We start from the raw sequence: 14,975 nt of genomic DNA, 5'->3' as shown, positions 1-14,975 counted from the left end.
CACAATCCACTGAACTGGATGCATCATTGACACAGAGGAGATGAGAAACTAAATTGCAAAAAAAAAAAAAAAAAAAAGCTCTACAGAATTGGTGATACACCAATTCTGTAGAGAATGGAAACAAAGACAAAGAGACTGACAGAGATAGACAGATACAGGGAGAGAAAAGTGTCTATTTTTGTGTTTTTGTCAGGGGTAAATTACTGTATGTTTCTTTTATCAAATGTACCTCTTTTACACAGTGACTGCAGTTTTCAGCTTCTCTGCCCAGCATAGTTATCAGACCTGAACTTGGTCCAGACCGGCTTTGGGAGGCAACGTGAACTTGAGTGTGGCTTGAAGTCAAACTCTTGTGAACGGGACCGGAATTAACATCCTTCTGATTCAATAAACCTGCTCTATTAACTTCTCTCTAATAAAAAAAGATAAAATAAATTTAATTACAATGGGTGGCAGATGGCAAAGGGGGAAAAATTCAGGGGCAGTGCACTATCCAGCCCTGTGGTTAGAGGCAAGCCAGGAGGGGAGTGTCATTACTGAAGAGTAGTCACACAATTTTCGGCAATTAAAAGTCTTGTTTGCACGGTATCAAAAGCCTTCCAAGAAAAGAATTGAACAGGCCATGTCTTGATTTATCTACACCACAACACTTGTCACAGGCAGAGACACAGCACTGTAAGGCAATTCTGCTCAGCTGAATTTATAAAAAGACTTGGCTTCGGACCATGTTTCACCCAGCTTGTTTTCCATAAGTACAGCAGTGCAAATTACCAAAGCACCCTACGCAATTCATGATTCCAGCCGGCTCTTGCTCATTGTAGAGGTTTGAACTGATTGATTAGGGCAGGATGCAATGAAATAAGAGCGCACGCCGTGCTTTGGGGAGGGGAAACACACATAAAAAATAACATATTGAGAACTGAGTAGAGAGAAGGTCTTTTGAGGACATTATTTTGGATCTCTTCATCTTAATAGATCAACTGCATGTCCACAGAGCAGGCAGGCAGTGGCAAGGGCCACATCTAGCACAAAACTGACCCAGAAAAAGGGACTAAAGAAAATAACAGGGCTTGGCTCCCTCTGCACGATGGTTACGAGTGATTCAAAGCATCAGCACCAGGACCTGGAACAAATACAGTTCAATTTCCCATACCCTTCCGTGTGATCTTCAGTGAGACTGAAATAAAAGGGTAAGTAGGACAAAAAACAGTCAGTATGCAGCCTATGTTCAATCAAAGAACTCTGTCTGAATCCTTCTTTGACTGCAGTGCTTCATTTACAGAGCTGAGGGGGGTTTTCAAATACTAGAGAGGTCTCTGTAGTGCTCTCACTGGGGTCCACCCCCATCCCCACATCCTATCTTCCCTAGTACATACAACATGAGAAGATTTGACCTCCATATTTTTTCCTCACTGACCACTTACTGTCAGCCTCACCACTACCCCCAAAACTCCCTGGGGAAAGAGATCACAAACAAGCCGGTTAAATGGCATGAAGCACAGGTTACTCCAACACGGTCTGTGAGGAGGAGAGCAAGGAGCATGAGGGCGTTCAGGTCAGTTTGATAAAAGGATCAAACTGTATACTGGGCTCAGCACCAGCTCCACCATGAAGAAAACAAGACATGAAAAATTAAGGTCACGAGTTAACTAATGGATGCTTTTCAAGAGCAGCTTCCCCTGGTTCCTGATATATTCAGCTTTTTTACTGGTGTTGTGGGGCAGATATGGAAATACAATACTGTCGACCTTCTCAGAATGTCAGAATGCATTTTCTCTGTTTGTTGGGCTGTAACATGGTGGTAAGCACAAAGCATATCAATTGAGCAGAGTATCTGCCGCTCACCTGCTTGGAAAAACACCACAACATCGTGCAGGGAAAGAGTAGAGTAATAATTCATCCTTCAAGTCACAAAGTGCAGTTTGCAGGGCCTTGATCTTGTGTGATGGGTATCGGACTGAGTGAGGGCAGCCTTGGCAGCTCTGACAGGAGGTGGGGGCCCTCGTTGCGGAGAGGTATCTGTGACAGCCCGTCACGGGCGGAGGCTCACCGGCTCCGGCTCCGCTCGCCGCTAACAGCGCCGGGAATGAGACAGTGCCCGGCCGCCTGGCACGGAGGGCACGGTCGCGGGGCGTGAGGGGAGGCTGTGGCATCTGTTATCTCCTAATGGCGCGTGTGCCTGGGCCGGGGGAAACTGCTGTCCCTCTGCTTACCCCAGCTGCTGGGGACAGATGTCTTGAGAGAGAACGGCGTAACCTGGAAGTGGCCTCTGCCCCCACCCCTGCAACCACCCCCACCCCTCCTGTCCTGCATGCAGGTGTAGCGCTGGCAGGAGACAGTGTCCGTACGGGTTCATCTGGGAGCAGAGGGACGCGGCAGGAAACTTCAACAAGGCAGTCCGAATTCAGGGCCCCTGCGATCGGTCAACGTATCTTGAGCTGTTGAACCTGCCCGTTTGGCTTCTCCTCTTCACCATCCTCAAATTCACACAACATAACGTGTCCATTAGGTCTCTTGGACTGTGCTGATTACTGTTGTTTCACTGACGTTTTTTTTTTTGGTTCATGACATTCACTATATGGACAAAAGTATTCGGATGCCTGACCATTACATTGTAATGACATTGTATTCAAATGCATATACTTTAATATGGAGTTGGTCCCCCTTTTGCAGCAATAACACCTCACACTCTTCTTGGAAGGCTTTCCACAAGATTTTGGAGTGTTTCTGTGGAAATTTGTGCCCATTCATTCTGTAGAGCATTTATGAGGTCAGGCACTGATGTTAGACGAGAAGGCCTGGCTCGCAATCTCCGTTCCAGTTCATCCAAAAGGTGCTTGATGGGGTTGAGGTCAGGGCTCTGTGCGGGCCAGTCAAGTGCTTCCACACCGAACTCATCAAACCATGTCTTTACAGTCCTTGCTTTGTGCACTGGGGCACAGTCATGTTGGAATAGAAAAGGGCCTTCTCCAAACTGTTGCCACAAAGTTGGAAGCATAGCATTGTCCAAAATGTCTTGGTATGCTGAAGCATTAAGATTGCCCTTCACTGGAGATAAGGGGCCTAGCCCAAACCCTGAAAAACAGGTCTGGCCAAATACTTTTGTCCATATAGTGTAGGTAGCTAAAGAGCAATGATGAGAGACTACAGTGGCTGGGCCCTAACTGTGTAACATGAATGACAGGAAAATTGGTGCAGGTATGAAGGAATGACAGCCCGTGCTTAGCAATCAGCAATCGGTCCAACAGACAGAGAACCCAGAGGGGAAGAAATATCTCTCCAACAGTATCTCATCATTTGTGGAAAACCTTATGTTCAACACAAAAAGGCTGGCATTCTCAGATCAAGGTGAAATTTTAGTCACTGATTCTGTTTTCCACACACTTCCCACAAAGCAGTTTCCTTCTTTTGAAACCCTTAGAAGTTTTGACAACCTTCAGCTCAATCTCAGCTACGTAATGTTCTCATTTTAGGAAGGTAATAGCAATACTTTTTAAAGTTAAAAAGTTTTGTTATTCCTAGGAAGGATAGGGACTATCTGTTAAATGAACTACTTAATACTAAAGCCTCTTAGGGTCAGGTCTGTGTGTGTGTGTGTATGTGGAGGAGGCACCTCAGACTTTCACAGAGATTCTAGATAATCTTCATTACGAGACGCTCTCTCTCCATCCAACTCCACAATCCACAGGGAGAAAATAATTCAGACATAGGATTTGATGTCCTCCATGGAGGGAGGGGAACGAAAGGTGCACAATCGTGCCATGTTGGCAACAAGCAGAAGCAGAATAATATATTTCTCTATTATAGGAACACAGAGACACATCTCTCTCCGTCTCTCCTGGGAACCAGCTCCTGTTAGGGGAGCTGCTGCTGACAGGTAAAGAATGGGGTCCCTGCACCTCAAGAGGGCACAGATGCTCCTGTATGCTGTGGAAAGCATTGCCAAGTTTCTCCCCATCCAGAGGCGCATGCACGGCAAGAAATAAGCCAACAATAAAACAGCACTGCACTTCAGATGTTTGCAAGAGCCGGATTTCAAACCGGTGTGGAATATCAAGTTGCGTCACAGCCAATAGCAAGGATCTGAGGGCACACTCTGTTGAAAGCGCAATTTATTTTCCTCTGCTTGGATGTGTACAGGTCAGGGACGGCACGGTTTTATCTTAGTCCTCCAGGTTATTTATTAATTGTGAAATGCTGAGGGATACAGGAACACTGGAGCACCAGCTCTTGGGGAACAGGTTTGAGGGCAGACAGAGTAAAGTGCTGAAAATGAGCCAAATGAAAAACCTGTATTTATCCGTCCCGTAGTGCAGTTGCTGGGACTGTCATTCAATGGGCCCAATGCGTCTGCTCTGTGCTGCCAGCGTATGTGTTTGGGCTCCCAGTGTGTGCGTGCTCCGTGCTGTCATTGTGCGTGTGTTTGTGCTGCCATAGCGCGTGTCTGTGCTACCAGTGTGTGTGTGTTTGTGCTGCCAATGTGCCTGTCTGTTTTTGCTGCCAGTGTACGTGTTAGTACTGCCAGCGTGTGTGTGTGCTCTGTGTTCCCAGAGTGCGTGTCTGTGCTACCAGCATGTGCATGTTCACGCTACCGGTCTGCATGTATCTGCATTGCCAGTGTGCGTGTCTGTTTGTGCTGCCAGCGCGTGTGTGTGTGTCTGTGCTGCCAGTGTGTGTGCTCTGTCGCTTCTACATGTTAATAATGCAGCGAGCTTGCATAGTCAGGGATGGAGACTAATGATCTACCGAGAGAAGAATACTGTTCTGCCCTGATAGACCTGGAGACAGAGTGGTGTCACAGATGGAGGAGCGGGGACTGGGGCAGACTCTGGCTGGATGCTGGACCCTAATGAGGACATACAGCTTCGTGGAGCCCAGAACATCCATTCTGTTCATGTGTATGAAATGGCCTTTATTGTGAATCCTCCTTTTTGGAAAAAACAAACAAACAAACAAAAGACACTTGCAGTTGGTGCCAGTGGAGGTTCAGAAATTAGCATGAATTTTTTTGATCAGCATTGACTTCAGCGTTATTTTAAATCCACACCTAACACTGCACCAGCACAAGCACCTTAATAAAAGGCAATCTGGTTTATGAAGGAATGAATGATGGGAATCAGTGCAAGCAACGTTGGTATGTCTGTATGCCGCCTGTAAATGTCAGTGCACTAAAATTGCCGCAAAAATCCATAAATCTCAGGCCAGCCGTACCTGGTGGTGGTTCATCCCTCTCAGGCCCACTCATTTCTGCCATTTACAACAATGACGCTCACACAAAGAGGCTGTAACAGTTAATCTGGAAAAATGTCACTCAGACGACGTATTTCAAAGTGACAGGCAGGAATTACACAGTCCGCTATCAGCTGCTGTCCCACTGCGTAATTGCACCAGCCCTTGTTTCCACACGGCCAATGCCGATGCTTTTCGGCAAATATTACCTGCCTTGTGCCTTTCCCTAATTAAGGATTACACACAGTTCTGAACAGATGCACGCAAACGAAAACAAACATCTGTTTCAAAGCAAAGAAAACTTCAAAATTCAACATTTTTTAAGGTGACAGACAGTTACAGAAACCAGGGGTGGCTTCCTTAGTTTGGGGAAGTCGGCAGCAACACACGGAGGAGAGAATTCAGGGAACCGACATCCTTGGCATTGCCGCTGGGTCACGCCCTCGTCATTCCCGCCGAGCAGCGCCCTCTCGGGGCCCGCGAGGATCGAAGCGCGGCGCTCACCTTCTTCTGATCCCGCCAGCGCCTGCGCAGCTTGTGGTCGAGCCGATGGGCAGCCGTCCCCCACTGCGAGGCCAGCCTGCGGATGCGCCTCTTCATGAAGCTCAGGGACTCCTTGCCCGTGCCCACCTGCTCCAGCAGGGAGCTGATGTCCGTGCGGAAGGCCGCCTGTGGAAGAGCAGGTCAAAGGAGAGGCTCAGGAGGCCGGGGTCACAGAGCACACTAAACAGGACACAGAGGAGATGCATGGATTTCAATGCACTGCAGAAAAAAAGCCCAGGGAAGAGCTCAGCAGGCTTTGCTCTGAGGGTCTCTGGCGGAGTCATGCAGAGTCTACAGGAACACACCAGCGGAGTACATGTCACCTGCCATGCCTGCAGAGGCCCCCGGGACACAAACAGTTTGCATAAGCACACAAATTAATAGTTCCGTAATCAGGTCAACCAGGAGGCAGAGAGCTCAGCCAGACTACCCAGGGATTTTTCTATCATTACTCCTTGGTTCTACACAGTTGGCTGATTCCTCTAAAAAACGATTCCAGCCTCTTAAATATGTGGATCACACTATTACATTGGGAAGCATGCCAAGCATTAATCAACTGTGTTACAGAACTGCTAGGGAGACGTACACAAACACACTCGCTCGCAAGCACACACACAGACATGTTAATTTGCAGTGTCCTCTTTTTACAAGGTAGGCATTGGATTGGAAAATAACTGAGGTGATGTGATGAATACCATTATAACCAGAGCGCACCTGGCGAGAATAACATGGTTAACATTAGTGAATACTTTTCTGTAAATAGAATCAGAGATTCGGCTGCACAAGAAATTAGAAGCCGAAGTAGAATTAGTAAGCATCGGTGCCTTATGCAAAGAGCTCCGAGTGCCAGGAGGGGAACTAGCAGTTAAACAGGTTCTGAAATGTACTGCAGAAAAACAATTAGATGAAGTATACCAGGTCAAGTGGAGTGCAGCTGTATGTCTATCCTAGCATTTTCTAATACAAAGCTTCCGCTACTGATGTAATTAATGCTAAATGTACATTTTAGAGCTTAAAATGACAACACAATGATGTCCTCAGGCTGTTTTTTACGATGCACCTTCACTTTCCATCATGCTCAACAACAGACTTGCCTGTCTCTTGCCCGTGGTCTTGGGGGTAGGGGGCTTGGTGTGGTTCCTCCAGGTCTGAGGAGGGCAGAACCACTCCACCTCGCTCAGGTAGATAAGGAAGGAGCAATCCGAGCCGTCCACGCCATAGAAAGCATAACAGGGGTCAGAGGTCCAGCGTGCTCGCATCCACTAAAAGGATTCAAGGAAACAATAGTCAGGGCGCTCATGCACAAATAAAACTGTGCTGACGTCAAACGTTACAGCAAGATTTAATAGATCATAGCAGACATTTTCAGTGATGTCATCAATCTGTTTGATGAATTTGTTGATCTAAAATGGGGCACCATCACCACAGATTCTTAATACATGGACCAGATATAGTCAGCTTGGTGTATTCTACAAAATTCTGTCTACACCATTGTTGAAGCTACATGTGCTCTGATTCGCTGGCTTGTTGTAAACATTCTTGATGGGGCGTGGTCTAAAACAGAACATCCTATAGTAAACAAACACATGTAAACTGAAGACTCACATCCACTTTGCTGGGGCAGTCTGGGTAACGGGGATCCTTGGGGACCTCACACTGGCCTGATGATCCATCTCTGACTGCTGAAAAAACACAAGCCACAGTAAGGTATACATATTTAAAGGGGGAAAGCAACATACTATTAGTGCACACACACTAGTGTGTCTGCATTAACACTTCTCTCATGTTCTTTTCAGTGCCTGGCTTGCTATGTTGACGTGTCTGTGAGATCCATGTCTCCTAAAAAGTGTTAGGTAAAAAGCATTTGGTAATCTGAAAAAGAAATATATCAGATAGGCCATGGACTAGGCGCAGCGTATTGAACAGATGAACTAACTATCCAACTAAATCACTATCTTACTCACAAACAGTCCACAATATGAAGACTGGTGCTCCTACCCTGTTAGGGATCACTTTAGGTCAGAAACGGGACCATGACAGTGCACTGTGCACACTTAGGGCAGGGTGACGTATTCCCCCCACCGCTGCCCTACACCACTTGGACTTGGGCGGAGTACGATGTTCCTGTTCATTGAGATGTAAATCATTGCATTAATTGCGCCATTGGGTTAGCTAACCGTCTCTATAGAGGTACAGGGCTGCCTGCTGCATTTGTTTAACAGGAAGAACAAGAGATTGATGACGGCGCTCCTGCAAGATTAAAACTCCTCTTCGGCAGCCTCAATTTGCCTAATTAAAGGACGGGTGGCGCTTTTTAATCCCAGGGGCTGCTGAGCTCAAGTAAGAGTGATCACAGACAAAAAGCGCATTCCGTTTAATCGCAGTAATGACGGCAGCGACGCCGAAACACGTTGCGGCTAACGAGATGAACCGCAGCGAGGAGATGAAATGCCGGCAGGCCCGCAATCGGTGCACGTCCAGCCGCACATGAAAACAAGACATCGACAATTCACAGAATCCACCAGGATCTTTTCAATTCATCTGTGATTGCAGAATATCATCCTCCATGCATTATTTCTCAGCACACATGAAAAGGAACATTCGTTTCTTTATATATTAGGGCTAATAATTACTTAGTGGGATAGACAGACTAAAGCTCAGGCTCCCTTGACATTTCTGCATGTCTGGAAGCAAATGCTGCTGCAACAGTTTTGCAATCCAAAGAATTATTTCTGATTTGATTAAAAACACAGCGCGGGCACCAGAGACACGCGCCACGACTTTGAAAGCGATGAAATGTACTGTAAACGAAATTAGAAAGACGGCTAAATCCACTCTGCCTCCTGTGCGCTGGTGCACCATGGTAATTTTGCACAACAATTTGCTTTTACAGCGGTACGGCCCAACATTAATACTGCATATCAGTCCCTTGTATTCAGCAGCTCCTATAAAATGCATTATGCTTTATTGCAAGCTTTATTCGTCATCTGCTCTAACAGCCCTTGTTTTCTGTTCTTACAAACATACAAAAAAAAATCTAAATTTCAACTTGGGGTTTGTGTGTAAATAATGGGTAAAATGGGCTTCTTGCAGCTGTAAATATAATTACATATTCAACAAATTAGTAAAACAGTAATCTTCTTGGCACTGCAATACTAATATAACATAATATATTAAGTATTAAAACATTAAGTATAAAAAAATCCATCAGCACATAATATACAACATTTCATTAAGGAGGATAAGTGGGAGTTGCATCTCCTTGATACATAACATAAATTCTCATTTTTGATATATCTGTTATGTTATGAAGCTTGCTAAGGCAAAAGTAATGGAAAACAAAGGCATACACAAAGAGGGTCAACATTCAATATGACCAGCAAGAAGGAGGTAATTGGGGATTTCATTGTCCATCTGAAATGAAATGAAATTTTCATGCTTGCTTAATTTCGCTTGAATTCCCCATCATATTTTGCCAGATTCAGCTGTACAAACCCTATATGGGCAAGGCCAGATAAAGCCACACTCAGACCTAAAGAAATAATCAACAATAGCAGCACAGCAATGGTGGACTTAGGCTGGACTCAAGCCTGCATTCAATTCTCCTTTGCCTTTAACTTTGACTTCTCTTTTCTTGACATACACAGTTCAGTGATCAGTAAAATTAATGAGAAAAATATGCATTGCATGGAAAACAGTGACACACATTTGTTAGTCAAAGTTAAAGTCAAATGTTCAGTTAATCCAGGGGTAAGTCTAATGGCAACACAGTCTGATTAAATTAACAGGGCACAGTGCTTGTGGTGTGACACTTGAATTCCTGATGCATCGGGTGATGAATGCACATAACAAAACCAGCCCGAATCTATGGCATTGCCGAGTTTAAAAGTTGGTTGCATTTGTTAAAGCAGATACTGAGATACTGAGACGGGCTGGGGTCATCTGAATGCCTTCCTGTGCTGTTTTCCATCAGGAGGGTCCTGGGGTGCGAGTACAGAGCAGTGTGATGTACTCTACCTCTGCCGGCTGCCATACTGTGCTGCAGGATCTGCTCCACACGCACCGCCATGTTGGAAACGTTCTGGGCGATGGCCTGGATCCGCTCCACCAGCCCCGCCGGCTGGAACCTGCGAACACAGAGACGCAGGGGCTGAAAATCACCTGCCCAAACTCGGGCGCCTTCCCCAGCTCCCTTCTCCTCCACACATTCACACAATCACCTCCGGAGTTCCACTGACAACACTGATTCAAGGTCCTGTGCTTTGAGTACAAGCAAGAGTTCGGAGAATTAACTACTGTAACAGTGAAATTACTTTCGGGGAGGAAATGTTCTTCTGTAATCTAAGCAAAAAAAAAAAAACCCTGAATGCTTCAACACCATTAATGAGAGCAATGTTGAAAAACAAGCTTCTTCTTATTAAACTTTTTTTTTCCCCCTCCAAAGATGGAATAGCTTTAACTAGCAGGAGAAATGCTAATTGTGTGGCACTTGGTTGGAGCGTGAAATAGAAAAGCTTTATACCACTGATACAATTTACTCGTTGGGATGAAAAAGTTACTCAGCACATTGCGGCTGGTCCCAGAGAGATATGGAGCTGAGAGGACTGGGGTTGTTAGCAAAAGTGTTTTATTACAGAACTAAGAGGGAATGGCTTGGAAGTGGTGTTGCAAGGCAAGCGTGAAACTCGACGCAACAGAAAAACAGCCCTGAGTGGAATTACTCATACCTCCAAACTGCGCAGAGTGAGCTGCAGGAGGGGTAGAGAGGGGGGGGGGACAGAGGTGACTCTACCATGCGGGGGCGGACCAGAATTGGGTTAGCGCACCAGAACTGGATTAGCACCAACTACAAGTAGATTAGCCAGTGCAGACAAACACCATTCCTCGGCATGGGCAGCAGTGCCAGCTCTGTGGGCAACCAAGGAGTGAATGGACCGCAATCTTCCTGCATCAACCACATGTCAAGAGCAATCAGGCAGTGAGAGGGCCTCCTGGCATGGGTAAAACGCAGAGTGGACCAGTGTTTGTCTACAGACCACCTACTATGATAGGGGCAGGGTTAGCAAAGTACTCTGAATCCAATAATGGATCTCAAGCTGTGTCATATACAACTTACAGTCCGTGCTGAAAAAGTTATTGTTTTTATTACCACTGTATTTATTTTATTATTTCTAGCAGGGCTCTTGCAATCTGTTCCTCAAGTGCAACATCATGGTACTTCAAGGCTCCCATTGTAAAGCAATACCCGCATGAGTGCACAGCACTGCAGGGTTACTGCTGGACTGCGGGACCATAATGTACGGCTCCGTTGTAAAAGGACCTTTCCCAGATGTACTGCTTTACAACTGAGAATCGACAGGCTAACAAAACCCGCCCGCTTACAGTTATCGCGCACCACTAAGGTTCCCAGAGCCAAAGCCTTACAAGCTGCCTTTGTACTCCGAGCACAATAAAACCTGGACGTGCCCCAGTGAATGACAAGGACAATCACTCTGTCATCTCAAGCAGATCACACGCTTGTCTCCTGCTGATGGATCCAAATCCATCACTTTCAGTGACAGTTAAGATATGGCAGTACTAAAGATAGTTGCATACCCTTCAGACAAAACCTCTGGTGTCTGCCATTAGCAGCCAACAGTGAAATTTTAAGCCCTCAAGCTAGCACAAATTCCACAATCTCATTCCTTGACAAATATAAAACTATTTTGAAACGAGGAGGATTAAATGTCCTCTGGTGAATGAGAAACTTGAACAACAAAGCTGCTGCTAACACTCCTTAAATAGGTATTCAAGATATTCCCCTTTAGTCGTTGCAATGACCTTCCTAAATGCCAGCTGTCAGCTTGCGTGCTCTCAGGGGAGTCCCCTGGTCTCTCTGCTTACTGTTGGATTTACCCTCTGCACCTTTCCCCTGACTCCTGTCACCTCCTTAACACTCCCCTCTCTCCCCCAGCTTGTCACCAAAAGACATCACCCGCAGAGAGAGAGGGACAAAGAGAGAGAGATGGAGAGAATGAGAACGAGAGAGGGGAAGAAGGAGAGAGAAGGAGAGTGGCAGATATATACAGAGAGAGAGAAAGAGGGAGAGATGGAGACAGAGAGGGAGAGCAAGATAGGAAAAGCGAGAGAGAGAGTGTGTTTGTTCAACACAGGAAATTTACATATCACATTGTTTCTCCACCTTCCATTTCACTGCAGCTGAATAGAAGAAAAAAAGCATATCTAACAACTGGCAGAGAGGAAAATAGGAAAGGAGGTGTGCGTTCAATGCAAGCCTTTTATACACTTCCTACAGACAGGCACTTATGTTTCAGATTCGTACAGGCATGCCTGCATTGTTCAGAAGCCTGCGGTACCAGTGCTTTAATCTTGCCTTTGCCACTATTTATTTACAATCAATTTAACAGAATATTCACATCTTGTTCAGGCTATTTATTGTTCCCTCCTTGCTACACACCTTGACCTTGCGGTGAGTTGGTCACATATAGTTTTAAGTGATTTGTCTGCTGTTTCTTCAGTACCTTAGAACAAATATAAAGAGAGAGGAGAGTGTGTTGCTTAGGAGACCAAAAAGTACGCTCTGTTGTTTCACCTTCTTGAACACATCAGCAATTCCAGCAACAGTTTATCTACTCATTTAATCGGAAATCCGAGAATTCGTGCAATCTTTTAGTAAGCAACCTAAAACATTTATTGCAATGTGCTAAAATAGACATGAATAAATGCAGTGCACTTCCATTTCGCAGCTGTAAATGCGTGTGAGGCATGAGGTTACCCTCACAGCCTTCTTTTGTCCACATTATCACATAACTGTAAATCCCAAAACAATGCGAAATTTGTAAACATGCTCCACGAGCTATTTAGTGTGCCTTCCCAGCCTTGATAAGTCATTATTTGTTATTAGCGCTTTTCTGTGTCCAAACGCAGCGAGAATGTAAAGACCGTTAATGTTTTTTTTTTTTGTGTTAGCAGCCCCAGGCAGCACACTTTCTCCACGTCTGGCTGCATGGTCCACAGGAGGGGGGGGGGGGGGGGAGAGATTCAATAAAGCCGAAGCTCTCTCCAAACTCATCATCCTTTAACACCGCCTGCCCTACGGGCAAATCACGGACAAAGACTTCAGACATCAAATCCCATTCCCACTTACAAGCAACTATGTCAGACGCAATGAGAGTCACAGGCATGGGCTCATTCCTCGGTGCAGCCCAGGCACTGTCAGGGAGTATAAGCATGGCCAGCTGATACTCTCCTCCACCCCCGACCGTCACCCCAACACACACACACACACACACACACACACACACTCTTCCCATCATCCATGTTACTGCTCCATGTATACCTTATAAGTAGGAACCAACGGTAAAAAGGAGCAGTGAGTTATTGGAAGAAAAAAAAAAAACGAAATCACTGAGCCACTGGGCCAAAGAGAGATGTCATTTTGCCCCTGTGGCGGTGGCGTTGTAAACTTACTCTCCCCACTAAGGGAAACATTAACTGGAGGCAGGATGCGGCGGCTCTGTTCTGGTCGTCTGCCCAGACCGGCTGTACTTGGCGTAACCTTGGCTGAACCGTCGAGGCCCTGCGATTCGGCGGCTCAGCATCCCGCACCTGCTCTCCAGCTTGCGAGGAAAACAAACTGGGCTGTTCCGGGGGGCAACGCTGCAGCATCAGCGGGAGACGCGTCTCGGAGACATGCCTCTCACGGACTCCCAGTCCATCCGCCTCCAGCCGATGCCAAGGAGCACCCCCATCTCCCGCTTCCCGGGGAGATAATTCCCAGGACTCGTTTAAGGTGCCGCTAAGTGCCGTTGTAATTGCACTGACCCCTAAGACGGTAATTGTAATTGGAGGAGAACACTGCAAGACACATGTTTCAGTTAACACGTGCTTCAAATCATAATTGATTTCACCATCAATCATGCCAAGTTCACCACACATGGTGTTACATGGCTCGCATGGACAAATAAAACAGAAATTTCTTTCACCTGCTGTTTATGCCTCATTTCTGCAGGCCACAGCGGTTACTGTATAAATCATAAACCATACAATACTATAATATATTGAAAATGTATTTCACAGAATGAGCTTTTTATAGCTCATTCAGTATATTGAAAATATGTAAATTATTATGTAAATTATACAAAAGTTTTGGTATATTGCAATACATTTCTGCTTTCTATTAATATATTTTAAATTTTAAATATTGTGTGTTTTTAAATATGATGTGTTGCTCACAAGTAGTTTGCTGTTTGGCCTTTATTTCTCTGGAGAGTCTCTGGAGAGTCTTTAAATGCAATTAAAGGGCAATTAAAGTCAACAAAGAATGAGTACCACTGAGGACCAGTGGTAGCCCATGAACAAAAAAAAATCCTTTAAACTTATAATTGTCCTGTACCTCCTCTTTTGGTATTATGAAGCTTTCTTTTGTCTCAGTAGCTGATTCCATTTCTACTTAATTTTGTCAAAAACTGTCATGTACACAAATGTTACATATTTTGCATTAAAAAAATGTCCCAAAGTGTAATTCTATTTTACATTAAACAAAGCTATTTGAGTCATACAATTACATTTTTCAAAATCTGTCTCTGAAGGGAACCATGGGAAAAAAGCTGATAATGCCACAATAAACAATCTGACAGGAATGCTGAACGAGATTAATAACAGAACGCTATTAAATCGTAAAGGGTTCTAAGAAAAAATGGTTGACGAAAATGTAATTAAAACATTTCAAGGCTTTGAAAATAATCTCCCAACTGAATATCTATACCCAACTACATACACCACACATGAGAGGGCTACTGTGGTATCATTACGTTTGAGCTCTTAATAATAAGTACATAAAGAAAAGTTTTTGAGTCACCAATCGCCAATTCTCTTTGTTAAAATTTGAATAATTTAATGTAACCATCGTCTTTGATGTAATTAAAATGATTTCATGTGAAGTTCAGAACGGCAATGCTATCACATTGAGACACAACACAACACAACACTAGTAAAGATAGCCATCGGATGTTGTGGTAGGTGATGTGGGTGAATCTACTGACATTTTCAATTTTGCTATTCACAAAAATACTATCACAAGTTCCCGTCCTCCTCTATTTCTTGCTCATGGTCTGCCACTGCTGGAGGCATAGTCAGCCATCAGGCAGCCACGTCAGGAGGCTGTCTCCCACTGCCATAGCTTTTTATCGGACACGCCAGGG

General features: G+C 45.1%; 1 protein-coding gene across 1 annotated transcript in view; it reads right to left on the bottom strand.

Moving 5' to 3' along the window:
- LOC118787847 (alpha-1,6-mannosylglycoprotein 6-beta-N-acetylglucosaminyltransferase B) overlaps positions 1-14,975 on the bottom strand; it is a 101,491-nt gene that overhangs the window by 51,909 nt on the left and 34,607 nt on the right. The window contains exons 4-7 of the mRNA XM_036543568.1: positions 9,790-9,899; positions 7,378-7,454; positions 6,867-7,034; positions 5,734-5,898 (exon numbers count right to left, since the gene is read on the bottom strand). Of these exons, the coding sequence (XP_036399461.1) occupies positions 5,734-5,898; positions 6,867-7,034; positions 7,378-7,454; positions 9,790-9,899 (520 nt within the window). The remainder of the gene's footprint in view (positions 1-5,733; positions 5,899-6,866; positions 7,035-7,377; positions 7,455-9,789; positions 9,900-14,975) is intronic.

This window comes from Megalops cyprinoides, chromosome 1 (genome assembly GCF_013368585.1).
Source record: "Megalops cyprinoides isolate fMegCyp1 chromosome 1, fMegCyp1.pri, whole genome shotgun sequence".
NCBI lineage: Eukaryota > Metazoa > Chordata > Actinopteri > Elopiformes > Megalopidae > Megalops > Megalops cyprinoides.
The sequence above is the reverse complement of the archived record's forward strand: the minus strand, read 5'-3'. Positions and strand labels throughout refer to the sequence as shown.